This window comes from Monodon monoceros, unplaced genomic scaffold (assembly GCF_005190385.1).
Source record: "Monodon monoceros isolate NGI ecotype Baffin Bay Population unplaced genomic scaffold, NGI_Narwhal_1 Super_Scaffold_22, whole genome shotgun sequence".
NCBI classification, from domain to species: domain Eukaryota; kingdom Metazoa; phylum Chordata; class Mammalia; order Artiodactyla; family Monodontidae; genus Monodon; species Monodon monoceros.
Genome location: NW_021703779.1, coordinates 126,696,719 through 126,716,067, shown reverse-complemented (window position 1 = coordinate 126,716,067; position 19,349 = coordinate 126,696,719). Strand labels below are relative to the sequence as shown.

The window sequence follows — 19,349 nt, the reverse complement described above, 5'->3', positions numbered from 1 at the left end:
AATCAGGCCCTGCCCTGCAAGGCCGGGCTGGGGTCCCTTCCTGTTAGCCCAGACGCCTGCCCATCCCCTTCTCCCAGAACAGGGCTAAGTCCTCTCCTGTCACTCAGGGGACTGCAGTTGCCTCCTGCCAGGTCCCTAGGTCTCCTCGCCTCTAGACCTGCCCCTGATCCCACCCTCTAGGAGATGGCAGGGTGGGGCACAGAGCAGGGACAGACTCTGGAGAGGATCAAGGAGGGCTGGCAGCAGCTGTCTGCTGCTGCTTCCCCACTCCTTGGGCACCAGCCACCCTCCAGCTCCTTCCTACCTCATCTGATCGGCAGGTCCGGGGGATGGGGGCATTCACTGAGCTGGGGGTTTTGGAGGTGTGTGGGGAGGACAGGCTGACAAATGTCATTTCGGACTCATTGAGTTTGAGGGGCATGAGAGGTGCAAAGACATTTGTAAGTGGACAGGGCAGGAAGGAGGCACAGAACCTTCCAGAAGGTCGAAGACAGACTGGAGGAAGGGTAGGTGGAAGGAGCAGGGCCCAGCATAATAATAGTGAACATGTACCTAGTGTTTTTTGCATGCCAGGTATTGTTCTAGGTATTTTATAGGAATTATTACCTCATTCCATCCTCATAGCAACCCAAGGAGGTAAGTGGTTTCATTATCCACATTAGGTGAGGGTAAGGAGGCACAGAGAGGTTAGGTAACCCGCCCAAAGTCACACAGCTGGGGCCGGATTCGAACCCATGAAACCTCCCTCTGACTACAGTTGTGAGTGTGGGAAAACGGAGACAGAGCCCCGCGCTGGGAGATGGGGCGCTCAAGTCCCAGTTCTGTCCGGTCACCCAGGCCCCCGCTTCGTCCTCCCGCGGAGAAACCGACTAGGGTAGGAGCGCCCTCTCCTGGAAGGCGCTGTCCCGGCCGAGTCCTCCGCCCCGGCCGCGGGCGGGAGGGTGGCGGGAGAGCGGGCTACTGAGCGCCAGCCCCAGCTCCGTCCCCTTCCTTGAGGTCAGCCTCCTGGGCGGAGCCGCGGCCCAGGGGAAAGGCGCAGTGGGGGAGGGGTGGGCCGCTCCCGGCCACGGTGAAGGCGGGTGGGCGGGAGGAGCACCGGCTGGCGCTTGATTGGCAGCTGGGCCGGCCAGTCAGCCCGGGGCGTGGGGGCGGGGCGCGGCTCCGAGCGCGAAACATGGCCTTGCTGGGTGCTGGCGGCGGCTGCGGAGGCTACGAGGAGGAGGGGGACGACAGCATGTTCGAGGCGGCCGTGGAGGTCTTCGCGAAGCTGAAGGTGCTGCGGGGCCGAGAAGCCGCCCCGGGGCGGCTGGGGCCGGGCGGCGGGGCGGGCAGGGCCTGCTGCGGAAGTCGGCGGCGCCGGGCGCGCCGCCCCAGTCGCCGCTGCAGGCTGCGCCCTGTGTCCTGCTGCGGGGGAAGGCTTGTGGGGCGTCCTTCTCGGCTCCTTGGGCGGCCCCAGGCCTTCATTCTGGTACTGCCTGGTACTTCAGGCAGGCGCCTTGCGCCTACCGCACCTGAGCTTCTGTCGCTGCAAGACCCGGCCGGGCGCGCGGAGTGAGTGCAGGGGCGGGCGGCGGGGATCGGGGGCCACAGGCCCGGCACTCGAGGAGCTCGCGGGGTCCGGGGGAGACAGATGGGCGGGGTCCATGCCTCCCCCTCCGAGTCAGCGGCCAGTGCCCGTGACAGCGGTGGTGAGGAGGCCCGCCCCGCGAGGTCAGGCAGCGGTCCCGGGGCCGCTACCCGCTCGCCCCTCCCCTCTCCCACCCCGTCCCGGCTCTCCCCTCATCCCCTCTCCTCTCCCCCCCGCCCCGCGACACCTCCCTCCCGTCCGCGATCGGCCCCGTCGGCCCTTTCCCTCCCCTTTCCCTTTGCTCCCACAGCCTGGAGCCGGGATCGGAATCTCTCCGAAGCCCCTAGTTGCTACCACGTCAAACTACCGCTTGCGCTCCGAGGGGGCGTCCGTAAAGGAGGGGGAGTGGCGGGCGGCCGGAGCCGCGGACGAGGGGGACTGAACTCTGGGCGCGATCGACAGCGCTGCCAGTGTGCCGGGCGCGCCCGGCGGGGGTGGTGGGGTGTGTGTGACCCGCCTGGTGGGTGCTGGGCGGCCGGGAACGTGCGTGAACGCAGGTGCGCTGAGAGCCTGACTGCAGATGTGCGTTTCAGCCCTTCGCTGATGTTGGCTTTCTAAAGCTTCCTGGCTTTCCCTTTCCTTGCTTAGGACCTCAGCTGCCCCTTCCTCCAGGGTCTTTATATCACAGAACCAAAGACCATTCAGGAACTGCTGTGTAGCCCCTCGAAGTACCGCTTGGAAATCCTGGAGTGGATGTATGCACGGTAACAGCCTGGTTTCTTCCTCCCCCAGCCCTGGGGTACACGGGCACCACTCAACCCGCTGGGGGGAAGATGGGGTTTGTTCTTTGTCTGAGGAGCTGTCCTCCATCCCCCGTCACTGTGAGAGCAGCTGTTTAGATAAGAGGTGAAGCCGTGCTCAGATCTGGGAAGAAAGTGCCCCGCGAAGTGCTTCACCTCCTGTTTGCCGCCTCACAGAAGCTGAGCTTGGCTTCTGAGCGTTTTTTCTTGCCGTAACTACTAGTTTCAGAGCTGGCAGGGACCTGGGAAATGATGTACTTCAGTCCTTTCATTTTCAGACTGGGAAGCTGAGGGTCAGGCTGGAGTCGGGAACTGTCTCAGGTCTTGCCACCGAGGAGTGGCAGGCAGGGCCAAGACCCCATTTCCAAGTCCTTTGGGTCAAGGTGCAGCTGGGTGTGTGTGCCTGGCACCGTGCAAGGGAAGCAAAGCCTGCCCAGGCGTCTGCATGTCACACATACTCCTATACAGCCTTCAAAGACCCAGCTCACACGTCCTGTCTCCTTTGAAGAAGTCTCCAGTTCCCAGGGCAAAACGTATTCCTCCTTCCTCGGGACACCCACAGCCTTTTGAGCGCGCCCCTGCCAGAGCCCTCAGCCTGTTGGCTGGGTCTTGGCCTGCTGTCCTGTCTGGCTCTCCAGAGCACTGGGAGCTGCTGGAGGGCAGGCACCAGGTGGGACCCCCACCCCCGCCATCAGCCCCAGGTCACAGTGCAGCGTTAAACATATGTAAGACATGCTCCAGGCTGTGGGGTGACAAGTAGGTGCACAGACACATGCTTACCGGGGTTCCATTCCAGGTGCCTCAGACACGGATGGGTGTCCTCAAGGAGCTGGGACTTTAGTGGCCACAGAGGCTCAGGCACTGATCCCAGTGTTGGGCGCACCTCTGCAGTCTTGAGTGCTGTGGACCTTGGCAGGGAGGAGGTGGCATTTGATCTGGGAGGGAACGAGACATGGTGGGCACTCGTTTCCACAGGAGCAGGGAGTCAAGGTGTGGGAGGGAGAGCCGGGCGGCAGTGGCCTGAATGGCAGCCCAGGGCAGCTCATGTGGAGCCTTCCAAGCCACGTGAAGGCCTTTGAACTTTACGCTCTGGGCAGGACAGGCACGGGACCAGGGGAGTGACATACTGAAATTGGCATTTTTGGCAGGGTGACTTGGGAGTCCTGTGGTGGATGGATTTGGAGGGGAGAGGCTGGAGGCAGGGAGACCAATAACGGAGGCTGCTGCAAGAGCCCTGGGAAAAGATGGCAGGAGCCTGGCTTGGAATGGCAATGGCTCTCACGACAGGCACTGTTGGCCCTGGAGGTACCAGCGCCTGGTCCAGGGACCTGGGAGGAGAGATAGTAGTGGGGATGGCCTGGGCTAGTTCGGGGGTCTTGAACACGCTTCCAGGAGGAGGGAGGCCAGAGTCAGGTCTTAGAGAGGCTCTCGTGGGAGGCAGCCCAGAGTTGCCTGGCCCATGTGGAAGCTGGGGACTGGGTCCCTCTGCTGGCCGTAGGGGGCATGGGTGAGAGCCTCTGGCTGCAGTCCTCAGGTGCTTTCAGTGCTTTTTTAAATACAAGAAACAGAATCCTTTTAAGAAGCAACCAGGGAATGTCCGGTTGCTTTTTTTGATTCCCAAGCCGGCAGAAGTGCCGTAGGCCTTTCGGTGGCCAGAGGATTGCACAGTCCGGTTTCTCCCAGTTTCCTGCTGGCTTCTTTGCACGTGGCTTCACCACTTCAGCCTCCTTTAGGGCCACCTATTCACCCCTGTCTGGGCGGAACCTGGAAACTGCACGCGGCATTGGCTGGGGGGCTGGGCATGGTGGCTCTTGGGGTCCTCTATGCCAAGCTGGCCCTCAGCACAGGCGGGGCAGAGCCGTGGGGCCCCTAGATTGCTGAGGTTAAGGCTCCCGAAGAGCTGTACTTGCGTTCAAGGCCTTGAGCACCGTTAGTTTCTGCCCTGCTCCCTGCTGCTTCAGGAAAATCAACTCTAATGAAAGCCCTTTCTGAGTGAGGTCACTCAGCCTGATGGATCACTGAGCGCTCTCTGCTCTCTGGTGCTCTGTGAGTGGGAAGGTTGCCTAGCAACCAGGCCCAGGGCCAGCCTCCTAGCTTTTCACACAGCGGGGGCTCCTCCTCCCGCCCTTACTCGCCCAGCCCTCTTTGGCAGAAAGGGTGGCTGCCCCGCCCCCTCTTCCCTGCAGTCCTGCAAGGGAGGGGTGGGGGGCGGCTGGTGCCTCAGGTCGGGTCAGGGTGGCTCCACTAGCTTCCAGGGCCCCAGCGTAGTTGGGGCAGGCGTGACCTGGGATGCAGGCGTTTGGAGGCATGGGAAGGAACAGGGAAGACAGGGAAGGAACAGTGAGCCTTTTCCACCGAACACCGACCCTGCCCTCTCCCACCATGACAAGTGAGTCAGCAGGTCCCTGGGGCTGAGGCTTGGTCCCCCGTACTGCCATAGCAGGGCGGGGTCCTGGCCCCAGTCATCCTGGGGCTCCCTGGCAAGCAGCTGGAGCGAAGTTCCCATGGCCTCGGTGCTGTGCCAGGCGTGGAGCTTGGGGCTGGGGACGTGGCGCTCAGACTGCACCCCTCTCATGGAAGAGACCCAGTGGGAGGCCTGTGCTGTGTGTCACTTGTGACGCCTGCCAGTGTATTGCACCCCTTACTGCCTTTGGATGTGCTCTGTGTCTGGAAATGGTCTTGCTCGTCAGCTTGGCATCTTAAGGCAAGATGCTTATAGGTGGCCACCGTCCCGTTTATCTGTGTGGTATCATCAAGGCTGGGGCTCCACCAAGCCAAGGGGGACAGCTGGGATTGCTGTTTCCCCACCTGGGAGGCTGGGACTGTGACCCCAGAGCCCACGCTAGGAGCCCTCGAATGGCTCAAAGCTGTGACCTGGGGTAGCATCATCTCCTGTTAACTTATGTTAGTTTAGAAACATCCCCTCTGTTGAGAGAGCTAAGCATGGGCATTTACTAATGGCAGATTATTCTGTGACGTGGGGCTGTGGTCATCCATTCGTTAATGCCCACTGGCCACCATTTCAGTGCTGGCTGCCATGTTAGGGCCTAGAAACACAGAACAGAAAGTCAGCTCCTGGCCTCGGTGAGCCTGAAGTCTGGGCGGTCAGAGCGCAGTGGAAAGACAGCTCCCAGGCCCCGCAGTGATGGAAGGATGCCAAGCTGGCTGCAGGCATGTCCAGCCCGCCCCTGGCTTCCCTGGGGCGGTGATGTCAGCCGTGGGCTTCATGGGATGAGTTGGAGCCAACTCGGTGTGCTTGGCTTGGGCGGGAAGAAAGCGCTGCAGGCGGAGAAGGGCAGACACACACATAGAGGTGCGAGAGGGGGCCCAAGCCAGGCCTGCAAGGACGCCAGAGCAGGGAAGGCCGTTTCGGACATCCTCCAAATAGACCTGCGCCATGATTTCAAGAAAAGCCAGCCCCCGGGTTCCTCCTGATAAAGAGCTCAGTGCTCTGAGGAACTCAGTGTTTTCTCTTGGGCAGTCATTTCACGTCTTTTATTGTGAGATTTTTATTTTTTTTTTTTTTTGCGGTACGCGGGCCTCTCACTGCTGTGGCCCCTCCCGTTGCGGAGCACAGGCTCCGGACGCGCAGGCTCAGCGGCCATGGCTCACGGGCCCAGCCGCTCCGCGGCACGTGGGATCGTCCCGGACCGGGGCACGAACCCGCGTCCCCTTCATCGGCAGGCGGACTCTCAACCACTGCGCCACCAGGGAAGCCTTATTGTGAGAATTTTAATTTCGGTATTCACATTCACATTTCTGAGGTAAGCGTTCAGAAATATTTTGGTTTTTTGTTTCTCTGATAATTTACGGAGTTGAGATCACATAAGATTATCCATTTTAAAGTGAGTGTTCCAGTGGTATTTAGCACCTAGGCACAAAGATTCGCTTTTGAGAGCATGTGTAAGGAGGGGTATGAGGGGCCCCTGCAGCCCACTCAGGCCTGACTGGCTTTGCTCTTTCCCTGCAGGGTCTGTCCCTCCTGGCAAGACAGGTTCAGCTCACCTAAGGGGGCCTCAGCCGAGGTGAAGATCCAAGGTGGGTCTCCGCTGTGGGAGTCTCGTGTTGAATGGCGGATTCGGGGCCATTCTCACCTGGTGCACGGCCTCCTTAGCAGGTCGCGAATTTCCCATTGGACTGGTGGTTTCTCCTGCATGGTGCGCACTCCGTGGATATTACCAGAGCCTGCTAGGACCCACCCTCCCTTGCACACGTGAAGGAGACCCTGCCAGCCCATCCACGGAGGTGCTGGGGGCAGAGACAGCCATTCTTGCTGACGCCACCAGCGGTCCGTCCACGTTGCACTGGTGTGTGTGTGCACGCGACACGAGGCATTCCTGGGAGCACGCTGGGCAGCTCTCTGTGGGTCTGTGGGGCCTTATCTTGGAACCGCTTCTTTTTGATCGTTTTTTGGCAGAAACTGTCCTTAACCCAGCAATGAACATTAGGTAAAGGGGAGTGCATTGCAGTCCTCAAGATGGTGGCTGGCTCTTCGCCCACACAACAGTGTTTCCAAAGGTCCATCCTTCCAGGGGCCTGTGTTTCCTCCCCCCACCAGCTCCAGGGTGGGTTAGCTGGACCCCAGATTCCTGACCCGTGCCGCTGCTGGCACTGCCAAATTAGTTATCTGGGGACAGTTGTCCCCGAGGCTGCAGTGGGCCAGAAGAACAGGGGTTGTGTCTTGGAGCCTGCGGGGCTGGCCCGGGGGCCGGCCTGGGCTGCACAGAGGCGCTGCCCTTCTCCCCAGCACTGTCATGTCCAGCACTTTCCTCCTGATGGGACCGTGTCGAGGCCGGGCGAGCCTGGTCATCAGGCCACACCTGAATCCTCTAACACACATGCACGCACAGGTGCCAACCCTGGCCCTTTCCGTTCCCAGTCTCAGTTTCCTCTTCTGTAAAGTGTGGGTGCTCAGCCTTGCCCACCCCATGGGAGTGCGCTGAGTGGCAGAGCAGGTGGTAGACATGGGTGCTTGTGAAAGAGTATAATTGGGAGAAACCGGGACAGGTAGGGGGATTAGAAGCCACAAATTCACGTGACAGGTGTTTATGGAGCACCCACTGTGCACCCGGCACTGTTTTAGGTGCTGGCGGTGCAGCAGTGAATCGTGCTGCTCTCACGGAGCTCACTTGCTAGCTGGGAGAGACAGCTATGCACAGAAGGCGGCCAAATTCTCAGTGCATCAGATGGTGAGAAGCGCCGTAAACAAGCCAGGTGAAGGCAAGGTGGTGCTCGGGTGGGTTGGGAGGAGGGTGGAGCTGTTGACACAAGGTGGCTGGGGAAGGCCTTTGTTTAAAAAAACAGAGCCATGCAGGAAGGGAGGAAGGGAGCCAGGCAGGTATCAGGAAGGTTAGCATTCAGGGCAGGAGAACAGCAAGCGCAAGGGGCCTGAGGTAGGCTTGTGTGTGGCTGGCAGCTTGGATGTAGAGTGTAGAGTGAGGACAAGGGGTGGGATGAGGTCAGAGGGGCCGCGGGGCCAGATCAGGCCAGGCCTTGTGGGCCGCGGAAGGATGTTGGCCTTTATTCTGAGGAGGGCTGCAGCCTGCCTTTGGGTCTAACAGGGCACGAGTCTGGCCACGATGAGACTCGGATGTGGGCTAAGTGAGAGGGGGCCAGGGCGTACGCAACGATTTGGGGTGAAGGGATGTGGGCTGAGCGCATGTGCTGGGGGTATAACTGGCATTTGTACCGTGTCTCCAGGATGACTGATGCTTTCACATGGATGCTCTGCTTGCTTCTAGCACCAAACCTTCCAAAGCAGACGTGTGTCCTGCCACTGAGGCATATGAGGGTGGGAGCTGTGAGGGTAAGGGCATTGCTGCAGGGCTGGGGGGAGGGGGTATGGAGCTAGCATTGACCCCAGGCTTTCTGGCTCCAAGTTCTGGCCTTTCTTCGTATACCAGATGGTTACTCAGAAAATGCCCAGGGCTCCCTGGAAGACGTGGCCGAGCATTCCTTGCACCATGCAGGGACTCAGTTTCCCAATCTGTGAGATGAAAGGGTTGCCATCTCCTAGGGTTGCCAGCAAAATGAAGGGACATGCTGGCATGAAAGGTGTGCAGGAGATTGACAAATGTGAGATGGTTCCTTTTGCTTTGGCTTGGCGAGGTCTCTGAAACGGTGACACACAGCATGTTTGGAAGGTTCCCTGGCCTCTGTGGGCTCCTCAGGCAGCTGGCTGGCTTCTGCTAGAAGCAAGAGTTCCCTATATGGAAGAGCATTGAGTGCGACCTCTTATTTCAGGTGAGGAAACTGGCCCCCAGAAAAGGGCAGTGACTGGGTATAGGTCACACAGCAAGAGGCAGTCCTGGCACCTGGCGTGTCCTCCACCTGCATCCTTGTATACCTGGGTCTTGCAGGCCCAACCCGGCCTCGTGGGCGCTGGGCCTGCTGACGCTACAGCAGGAGCACCCTTACCAGGGAAGCACTCGGCACCCTGCATGGGTGTGTGGTGTCCTTGCCTGTTTGGGTGGGTGTCTGTGGTAACTGGGTCCTTGTGTTCCAACAGAGATGGTGAAACTGGGCCATGAGCTGATGCTGTGTGGGCTGGATGACCACGAGCTCCTGAAGGTAACAGAAGGCCCTCTGTCCCCATGGGCCGGGGGCCTCGGTGACGCTGGGGTGGGCATGGGAGGGCTTTCTTCCCTCAGGCCCAGGAGCTAGCACCCACAGTCCCCGCTCCTTAGCCCCCTGGGGCAGGAACCCATAGGATTCCTTTGGGTAGACCCCAGCCATCCCTAGGGCCGAGAGGGGAGGGTGTCTGAGGAGGCCGAGAAGGATCTTTGGCTTGTGATGACCGAAGGGGCAGAGAGCACATCCTGTCCTTGGTGGATGACTTCATACACACCGACACCATGGTAAGTACTTTACATGCCAGTAACTGTCACACCCACACTGGCAGGAGGTACTTGTCTTAGCCCCATCTCATGGGGAAGGTGACAGACAAGTCTCTCAAGGTTACCCAGTGACAGAGCCTGGCCTCAAACCCAGGCTTCTGGCTCCTGAGCCCTTGCACTTTCCCCCATGTGCTGCCCACCCGTGGGCTTCCATGCAGAGGCAGGCCTAATCCACCCCCATATCAGTCAAAGAAACCCTGCCACCTACCCTTAAAATTTAAAAAGGACATTTGAAAGAATTATTTTCGCATTTTGGCTATTATAAGCAACGCTGTGACTGACTGTTCTTTATATGTTTTTGACAGAAGACGTGTTTTCAGTTCTCTTGGGTATATAGCTAGGAGTGGAATTGTTTTAACTTTTTGAGGAGCCGCCATTTTACAATTGTTTACATCCTCACCAGCAATGTGCGAGGGTTCCAGTTTCTCCACACCCTCACCAGCACTTGTTCTTGTCCATCTTTTTGACACCAGCCGTCCTGGTGGGTGTGAAGGGTTAGCGTTTCCCTGATGACTAATGATGTTGAACATCTTCTCATGTGCTTATTAGCCATTTATATATCTTTTGGAGAAAAGTCTCTATTCGCTTCCGTTGCCCGCTTTTTAATTGGGTTATTTGTCTTTTTATTATTGAGTTGTAAGAATTCTTTATATATCCTGGATATAAGTCACATCAAATATTTGACTTACAAATATTTTCTCCCATTCTGTGGATTGTCTTTTCACTTTCTCGATGTGTCCTTTGGAGCACAAAGGTTTTTAGCATTTGCTGAAATCCAGTTTATCTAGTTTTCTTTGTCGCTTGTGCTTTTGGTTTCATATATAAGACTCTATTGCCAAATCCAGCCATTAAGATTGACACCTGTGTTTTCTTCTAAGAGTTTTATAGTTTGAGCTCTTATATTTAGGTCTTTGACCCATTTCGAGTTAGTTTTATGTGTGGTGTAAAGTATGCATCCAACTTCATTCTTCTGCATGTGGCTATCCAGTTTTCCCAGCACCATTGAAAAGACCTTGGCATCCTTGTGGAAAATCAGTTAACGTAAAAGTGAGGGTTTATTTCTGGATTCTCTATTCTATTCCATTGGTTTATATGTCTGTCCTTATGCCAGTACCACACTGCCTTGATTACTGTAGCTTTGTAGGAAATTGTGACATGTGAATCCTCCAACTTTGCTCTTTTTTAAGGTTGTTTTGGCTGTTAGGGGTCCCTTGAATTTGCATATGAACTTTAGAGTCACCTTGTCAATTTGTGCAAAAAATCCAGTGGGGATTTTGATGAAGATTGTGTTGAATCTGTGATAACTTTGGCAAGTATTACCATCAACCATATTAACTCTTTCTATCCTTGAGCATGGGCTGTGTTTCCACGTGTTTAGGTTTTCTTGAGTTTTTCTTAGAGATGTTTTGTAGCTTTCAGTGTACAGGCTGTGAGGGGCACTTACCCTTTCCTGGGCTTGGGGGGGTCTCCTGGAGCCGGGTCTGTTGAGGAGGGGACGGCACGCAACCCTGGCCACCGGTCAAGGCTTTGTGAGATCCTGAGTGGCACTTGGTCTCATATTTCGGCCCAGGATTTCCTCTTGTCTAGACAGTGTTCCACCTCCCACCTCCTATTCCCAGGCTGCCCCTCAGGTGTATCATTCAGGCTCAGTGCTGTTTGGCCAGGCTGGGAGAATGAGTCAACAAGAGGTAGTGATGAGCAGCCAGTGGCAGGCCGAGGGCAAGGAGATGGAGACGCCAGAAGCTTCCGGAGGCACTGGTCCTGTCAACGTGGCTACACAGCCTAGAGCCAGGCAGCCGCAGCCATGAGACTCGTGAACGGGGAACTGAGCTGCAAACATGATAGCAGAATGTGGCCCTGTCCCCAGATCTGCTCCCCACACAGGGCTGCCCGGCCTGAGATGCCACCAGGAGCCTCTCAGCCCTCTCCCTCTCAGCCCACTTTATTTATTTATTTATTTTAAACATCTTTATTGGAGTATAATTGCTTTACAATGGTGTGTCAGTTTCTGCTGTATAACAAAGTGAATCAGGTATACGTATACATATATCCCCACATCTCCTCCCTCTTGCGTCTCCCTCCCACCCTCCCCCTCCCACCCCTCTAGGTGGTCACAGAGCACCGAGCTCTCAGCCCACTTTAAATGCAGGTGCTTCTTGGAGGGCTTTATACTGAGTCACCGGTGATGCTGGCTGAGCGCATCATTCTGGTGCGTTCCCCAGAATAGCGGTGTGTCAGGGCAGGCCAGCGCGGAGCTCGAGCGGAGAGCCGGGCCCAACTTACCTCCCAGCATCCTTGCTTATGCAGGGCTCTAGGGAGCAGGCTGGGCCCCTCAGGTTGTATTTACATCATGGGGATCAGCCGTGAGCCTCCTCCCCTTTCTGGAAGGAGGAAGGAGTTGAGCTCCTGGCCGGACAGCTCCCTGCCGGGAGTCCCAGCCGCCTTTGGGGTAGGGGGCTGAGTCAGTTGCCACTTGGGAAGCCTGGCTGTAAGGCCTGGCTGCTTGCCGCCCCTTGGGGACGAGCTCTTGTTCCCCTCAAGGAGTGGGTTCGGCGCAGGCCACAGCCATGGCCTGTCTTGCTGTGCCAGGGGCCCCAGGCCAGTCCACGACGCTGCTGGGTAGGGGCCAGCTGCGGGCTGGGGGCACGTGGCATGCCTGGCCAGTGAGTGCATGTGGCCTTTCCTGCCCAGGGCCGGGCCTGTGCCCAGAAGCAGCTGCGCTTCATGGACCAGCTGCTGGACGTGGTCCGGAGCCTGACTGTTGGAGGCTCCAGCTGTCGCAGGTAAAGGCTCGGGACGGGCCCTCCCTGGAACGGCCGGTGGGCGCCCTTGGTCCTCCGTCTGGAGCTGGAGGGGCTAGGGGCCCAGCCCCGGGCACAGCTCCGGCTGGGGCTCCGCTCCCCGCTCCCGTAGAGGCGGCTGCTCCCTGGCCCAGGAGCTGTGGGCCGCAAGCCTAGGCAGGAAGCCCCACCCCCACCCCGGGGTGCCACCCGAGGTGCCAGGCTGTCGGCATGAAGGTGTGGTGCGGGCCTCGGAGAACATGGGCTGACCCCGGCGGAGGGTGGGCACCCGTGGTGTCTCCGCACGTGGGTGGGCTCTCGGAGACTGGAGGAGATGCCTTCTCCTGGCTTCTCTGCCTGGTCTCATCTGGCCTCTTGGGTCTCTGGCCGGTGATGGCGTGGCCCTGGGGCTGCCTTTGCAGTGTGAAAGAGCACTTCGAGGACACCAGGGAGAAGAATGAGGCGCTGCTGGGGGAGTTCTTCTTGAGCCCCCACCTGCAGATGCTCCTGAGCCCCGAGTGTGATGCGTGGCCCCTGGGTGTGCAGCCACTTCTCGACAAGCAGAGCAATGCCTGGCAGAGGTACACGCCCCGCTCGGTCTGTTACCTGGGACAGAGCCTTCTGTGCGTGGCCCACAGGTGCCCCAGTGCCCGTGATGGCACAGGGCAGAAGTGTCCCCCCTTCTCTCCCTGCAGGGCCAGCCCCTCCATCGAGTCAGAGGACGACAAGGTGGCAGAGCTGGCCCGGCAGCTGCAGGAGAGTGCCTCGAAGCTGCAGTCGCTCAGGGTGGAGGTGAGGCGCCGGCCGTAGGGGCGCAGGGGCCCCACTACGTGTCCTAAGGCGAGGCACGTCGCCCACCCCAGCCTCAGACACCCCGTCTTTACGATGAGTGTGTCGGGAGGCCTAAGCGAGGTGGTGGGTGCCCACCAGTTTCTAGAATGTGATGGGTACTCAGGCTCCGTGAAGGCAGGAGTGGGGAGGCTCTTTGAGGAGTGGACAGGACCGTCCTCGGGTGGGCTTCCGGCGTGTGGCCCTCCCCGCAGCCCTGGACCCAGCCTCATTACTGAGGTCGCGAGGAGGATGTTGAGGCCCATGCAGGCCTCTGGTCTTCCGTCTGTCTCCCAGTTTGGGGAAGCATGGAGTGCGCAGCACAAGCGAGGAGCCGCCGTGGGTGGGGCCGACGCCAGCACCCTAGACCAGAAGCTGCGCCTGGTCATCCCTGACTTCCGGCAGCTCGTCGTGGCTTTCCTGCACGTCTACGACGATGAGCTGGGAGACTGCTGCCAGCGCCCAGGCCCCAACCTCCGCTCGTGCGGCCCCATCATCCAGGCCGTGTACCAGACTCTGACCTCATGCAGCCAAGTAAGCATCACCCTCACCCCTCCCTCTCCCTCCCAGGCGCCACCCTAGCCCCCAGTGAGGGACCTGAGGGCTTGGACAGGCTTGGACTCCCTGCGAGTGGGTGGCGGGTTGGGGCAGGCACTTCTCACGGTGCCATGGAGGGGAGTGCCAACTGAGCCGAGACCCCGGGTGCACGGCCTGCACTGGGTCCTAGCTGAATGTGGGAGACCCTCGTCCCGCCTCCAGCTTCTGTCCCTGTATTGGCCTCACTCTGTCTTCACGAAACACCCAAATGTATCACAGCCTGTTCGTTCTTGTGTGGCCAAGAACTATGCCAGACAGATAGATAGACAGATGTTTGCCTGTCTGTGCCCTTGACCCGGCTCAGACAGATGAGGAAAAGTGGCCTCACGCTGCTGCGCTGACCGCATCAGCATTGACTCAGATCCCCAGAGGCTGGCCTGGAGTGCTAGGCTTGGTTACGATTGTGAGCACAGTTACCATGCGTGGAACTCTGACATGCGCTCAGGGCTTCCATGACGCTGGCCTTGGTTTTTTAACAAAAAAGCTCCTAGACTTCCAAACCTCTGACCAGCTTGTCCTTTGCAGCTCTACCAACAGGCTGAGTTAGGGCACAGTCCTCTCCCGTCAGAAATGCCCTTTTACTTTGGGACAGTGTTTTTCCCACCGTGACCCTGGCTTTGCGTGGCCTCAGTGTGGGATGGGGTCCGTGATAGTGTGGCGTCCCCGCTGGGCCAGGGGGGAGGGAGTTAGGCTGGGGAGCTCTGATGGGTGACTCTCCAGCTGGGAGACCTGCCCTCACCCTGGCCTGGTGGGTGGACGCACATGTTTGGCGTCAACCTGGGTGGGAAGCAGGAGACACCTTCTGTGGGTCAGACCACCAGCATTCAAGCCCACAAGTCCCCTCCCTCCCTCCCTCCCTCCCTCCCTCCCTCCCTTCCTCCCTTCCTCCCTCCCTCCCTCCCAGCTGTTGAAAGCGGTCGTGGAGGTCACTGACACCTCGGTGAAAGCCGTGCGGATGGCGAAGCAGCAGCAGGGCAAGCAGATCTGTTGGGGCAGCAACAATTCTGTGATGAGTCTAGGTATGTGGTCACCACTTTTCTGTGGCTGTGGCCACCCGTCTGGTGGGCAGGGACAGGGCCTTCACGGTGCACCTCAGCTTAGTGCCTGCCTCCTTCTGTGCTTGACCCGCATTTGGGGACTGGCCCCTCACTTCTCTTCTTCTTTTTCCAATGCTTAAGGTTTTTCTTCCCTTGAAAACTCTTCTGACGGATTATAAAATAAAAACATTAATTGTAGGAAATTGGGATAACGTAAAGACGTGCAGAGGTAAACTAAAAACATTGCGTAATGTGGTGGCCCAGAGATGGTCGGTGTTAATATTTTGGTCTGTTTCCCTCTATTCCGTTTCCTCTCGTCATCTTTTATTTCTTTGTGTAAGGTGAGTAGAATTACAACATGTGTACACTATTGTATCCTTTCCCTTGGATCTCATTTTAAGCGTTTTCCCGTGTTCTTGAAGTCACATTTTAAATCATCAGACACGTCCTTTCAGGCATTTGCTGTAATTTACTTTTAACATTTTCTACTGCTGACCCTGTAGGTCATTTTTAGTTTTATACCGTTTCACATGATGCTGTCGCAGGATTTACAATAGTGACAAATGGAAACAATCCAAGGTTTTACCCTTGGGTAATGCGTGAGTAAATTCTGGTATATGAATATGGTGGGACGGTATTTGTTGTTTCAAAACTCGATTACAGTGACATGAGCAAATGTGTATCGTGTAATGCTAAAAGGAAAATGCAGGTTAAAAATGAAATATACAGGGGCTTCCCTGGTGGCGCAGCGGTTGGGAGTCCGCCTGCCGATGCAGGGGACACGGGTTCGTGCCCCGGTCCGGGAAGATCCCACATGCCGCAGAGCGGCTGGGCCCGTGAGCCATGGCCACTGAGCCTGCGCGTCCGGAGCCTGTGCTCCGCAACGGGAGAGGCCGCAACAGTGAGAGGCCCGCATACCGCAAAAAAAAACACACACACAAAAAAGAAATATACAGTATGATTTCACTTATCTAAAGGGAAAAAAATGTAGAAGAATCCCTTCTAGGAGTTCAGCTAGAACATGGACGCTGGTTTGCTCTGTGTTGGAATCAGAGGTGTTTTAGTTCGTTTAGTCTTTCTTTATCCTGCTCTGCAGCCTTCACATATTCCCCAGTGAACATGTATTACACAGAGAATTTCTCCTCTGATTGTCAATGTTTAAAAGAGGTCGCAGTGAACATGTTTTCGACATTTGCGCTTCCATCCCGAGGCGGGGTTCCCGCTGTCTTGTCGGTGAGGCCAGCGGTCTCCATCTTACTGATCCTTGTCAGCGCTGGCTTTGAACCTTCCAACCTTTCTGCTGTTGGATAGGGCAAAGTTGTATCTGAATTTATAATATATATATGTTGTTCTTTTGTGATAAGAAAAATCGCCTTTTCTCTCTCTGAGTCTTAGAGAGAGAAAAGTGAAAAGTTGGATATTTCCCCTTCAATCCAGTTCCAATGACTTTAAAGCCAGTACTTGTGTAACCACAACCCCGGCTAAGAAATGGAACATGCCTCGCACGCTAGAGACTCCCGCCACCTCTGCCTGCCCGCGGCCAAGCGCTGTCCCCGCCCGCTGAGAATTCTCTCCCTGTGCGCCCACCGCCCACGTGGGGGTGTGTGATCTGCTGACATTCCTCGGTTCGTAGCTGAGGCCCTTGCACAGTCCCCTCTCTCTCCCGTTCTCCGACCTCTCTTGCCCTTTGGCTTTTGGCGGTCTGATAATAGTGTGTCTTGGTGCGGGTCGCTTTGCGTTTCTCTCATTTGGAGGTTTTTGGGCTCCTTGGGTATATGTAGCTTCGTGTTTCTCATCCACGCTCGGCCAGGTGGCTGACGACTCTTCCTTCCTCCGCACTTCTTGTTGCTCCCACCCTCTTAGAGGCCGAGCAGAGGCACCGGCTCAGGGCCGCCTCAGGTCTCTCCTGGGTGCCCGCACAACCCCGGGCGTGCGCGTGGCCTTCTAGATTCCCAGGACTGTCAGAGCTCTGCAGAGCCCTCGTGGGCACCTCCTTTCCCATCCTCTCCTTCTGCGCCTTCTGGTTGGTCTACTGTTTGCCCCAACTCTTATCCACCGCCTTGGGGGGCTGTCTGCGTGAATTCGCGGGCCTTCTCGCCGCTCTTGGCCTCGTGCACGCACTCACCACATGTATACCTGGGCACCCAGGAGTGTCTCTTTCTGACTGAACTGCAGCAGAAGCCTCCATGTAAACATCCATCCTAACATTTATCCTCATGACCGCTGTTGCTGTGAGTCTCACCCCTGTGTGTGTAGTTGTTAGAACTGTGCTTGCAGCCCATGCTCTCGTTAGTACATTAGTGACCACGAGTGCTCTCCACGGCGTGCCACCTGCCCCGTGCTCACAGGACAGCGGCAGCCTTCGCCTTTCCCGTCTAAGCCGCGTGAACCCCTCCGCTTCCCCCCTGTGTTGTGCCGGCAGAGAAGTGTCTGCTTGCCATGGAATCCAGAGAGTCTAGAGTGCAAGCGCTGCACCAAAGCGGGGAGCGCCCTTTCCCGTTCAGCCCTCCAGCCCAGCCGTGGTCAGTGTCGCTTCCTCGTGTTGTCTGAGACTCGTTCTTGGGCTATAGACACAGCAGAGAAATGACCCCTGGCAACTCCACACCAGGGGCCAGTTGGAAGGGCCTTGGCGTTTCCCTTGTGTCTACCTGAGAGAGTAAGGGCCTTGGTCTCTGCGGCCTCGGGCCCGCCACTGTGGGAGGTCCGTGTGTCTGTGCTACTTCACCTCCCCGTATAAGAAGCTAGGCCACCGATCTGGGTGCCAGTAGCCAGGCTATGTTGGTCGCACGTCCCCACACCTGAAGTGAGGGGCTTGAGTGAGGGGACTGGGTGCGCCTACAGGGCTGGCGCCCAGAGCCGTGGCCTCGAGTGTGTGGGCAGGGCCTTGGCGATGTGGGTGGGCAGCTCGTCCCATCGTCATTCACCCGTCACCGGCTCAACTGGGCGGACCCAAAGCCCCTTCTGCCTCCCAGGCCATCAAAATATCAATGCATTTTGAAAACAAACAGATTTCTGGAAGCAGCAAAATCCATGGAGGCAATTCGATGGATGCAATGGGGGGAAAAAGCTGCAACCAAGAGGACAGCCCCACGGCTGTGTGGCCGGCAGTCCCAGGGAGGGGACAGTGGCAGGTGGGCTGGAAGCAGAGGGCGTAAGCAGAGCAGGTCCGTACAGATTGGCGCTCCCAGGGAGACTAGCCTGCTCTTCTGTGAGGAAAATGATTGACATGCATGGCAAGCTCGGGCTCCTGACACGGCTGGTGGCCAGGTGAAAGCCACCTCTTTCTGGCCTCTGAGGGCCTCCTCTCCCCAGCCTGGACCAACACCACGGAAGGGAGAAGAAAGACCTGGAAAAGTAGGCCTCATGGGTCATTCAGATAACAGAACTTTCCAACCAAGTTGAATTAACATAGTATCTTGTCCAAACATACCTAGGAAACTAGGAAGAACCAACAAGGAGAAGCGCAAGCAGGCAGCCTTAGGAGTTAAGAATGGGGCGGATAAACAAAACGAGGACAAAGAAAAGCAGCACAGAGGCCTGATGCGGAGAAGGGAAGGAAGGAGGAGGGCGGAGGTCGCAGAGCTGAGGGCTGAGTACAGAGCAGGTGGACCCCGAAGACGCATCCCCAGGCCTAGTCTCCTGCAATCTGGAGTAGCAGGGACACAGCAGCAGGGCCCAGGCTTCCAGAGACAACACGACCCAGCCAAGCCCTGAGCCAAGAGAAGGCAAGGCAGGACGAGGGCCCGGAACAAAGGAGAGACGTGTGAGCTGAGGACGCACCCGGCGCCGGGGGAGCCCCAGGAGCAGAGCGGGGCTGGGGCGTCTAGAGGTTGGGAAAACCTGAGGATTTAGTAAAGGCAAATGACACCCCCAAATCCTATCTGCGGAGAGACGTGACCGTCCCCAGAGGGAGTGTCGATGGTGAGTAGGGAGGGTGGCTGAGGCCCACCGCATGATTCCTGACTTCAGAGTCGCCCTTGGGGTGGGCGCGACCAAATGCCAGTTGCCGACATTGCCGTGTGGGAGGGCAGAGGACGGGTGTGCACCGGTTGCTGGTCTGACTAAAATCCACACAGCATCAAAATCAGAACAGCCCCTTGCTCCTGGGCTCCGGGGACAGGGGTGGGCAGGGACGTGGCCAAGCGAGTGGACCCCGGCCTGGGGCTCGGCTTGGCGCCCACGGGGGCTTCCAGCCGTGCTCACCGGGCCCTGGCTCCCTTCACGGCTCCTGGCTCGGGGGTGGGGGTGGGGGGTGGGGCCTGGGACCTGAGGAAGGCCAGTGGAGAGACGGGCTGGGAAGTGCTGGACTGACTTTGCTGTTTTCTTTTCTCTGCAGCCATCAGAATGGGAGGGGTAACCTGGAAATACAAGGTCTTCAACGATGGCCTGCCCAATGGCCTGCAGTAGCCTGGGAGCAGGGCGCTCTGCCCCGACGAGCCAGGCAGCGGCGAGCCCCCGTGCTCCCCGGGCTGCCCTCCACGTGCTCCCGGGGCTGCCCTCCACGTGCTCCGCCGGCTGCCCTCCACGTGCTCCGTACCTTCAGCGATTGGGGGGGGGCGTGACGAGGGCCCGGAGGTGGGGCGGGGCGGTGTGAGCTGGGGACGAAAGAAAGCTCAGGTTCTAAGAAGTTGCCTCCAGCCTACTTTTTTTTTTTTTAAAACATCTTTCTTGAAGTATAATTGCTTTGCGGTGGTGTGTTAGTTCTTGTTGTATCACGAAGTGAATCCTGCCCTCGTCTGTGCGGCCTGGGCTGCTTAGTTGTCTGCCCCATCCTGCCCGTCCCACGAACCACCGCCACTGACTGTTAAGCTTGGTGATGCCTCGTCACGACCTCTGGCTGAATG

The 19,349-nt window shown here is 57.8% G+C and overlaps 1 protein-coding gene across 3 annotated transcripts; it reads left to right on the top strand.

The window, feature by feature from the left end:
- The first annotated feature begins 1,153 nt into the window (after positions 1-1,153).
- Positions 1,154-19,250, top strand: HAUS7 (HAUS augmin like complex subunit 7). 3 transcript variants are annotated; one of them, XM_029240693.1, is made up of 10 exons: positions 1,175-1,273; positions 2,216-2,331; positions 6,338-6,405; positions 8,876-8,937; positions 11,955-12,046; positions 12,466-12,624; positions 12,739-12,835; positions 13,169-13,405; positions 14,373-14,487; positions 18,842-19,250. In XM_029240693.1, exons 1-10 carry the CDS (start codon positions 1,175-1,177, stop codon positions 18,910-18,912), a joined length of 1,116 nt encoding a protein of 371 aa, XP_029096526.1. In that variant the 3' UTR covers positions 18,913-19,250. The 3 variants fall into 3 exon arrangements, with proteins under 3 accessions (XP_029096527.1, XP_029096526.1, XP_029096525.1); XM_029240694.1 differs by lacking the exon at positions 18,842-19,250 and having other exon boundaries at positions 1,154-1,273; positions 14,373-18,728; XM_029240692.1 differs by lacking the exons at positions 1,175-1,273; positions 18,842-19,250 and adding an exon at positions 1,368-1,551 and having other exon boundaries at positions 2,216-6,131; positions 14,373-18,728.
- The last annotated feature ends 99 nt before the right edge of the window (positions 19,251-19,349 follow it).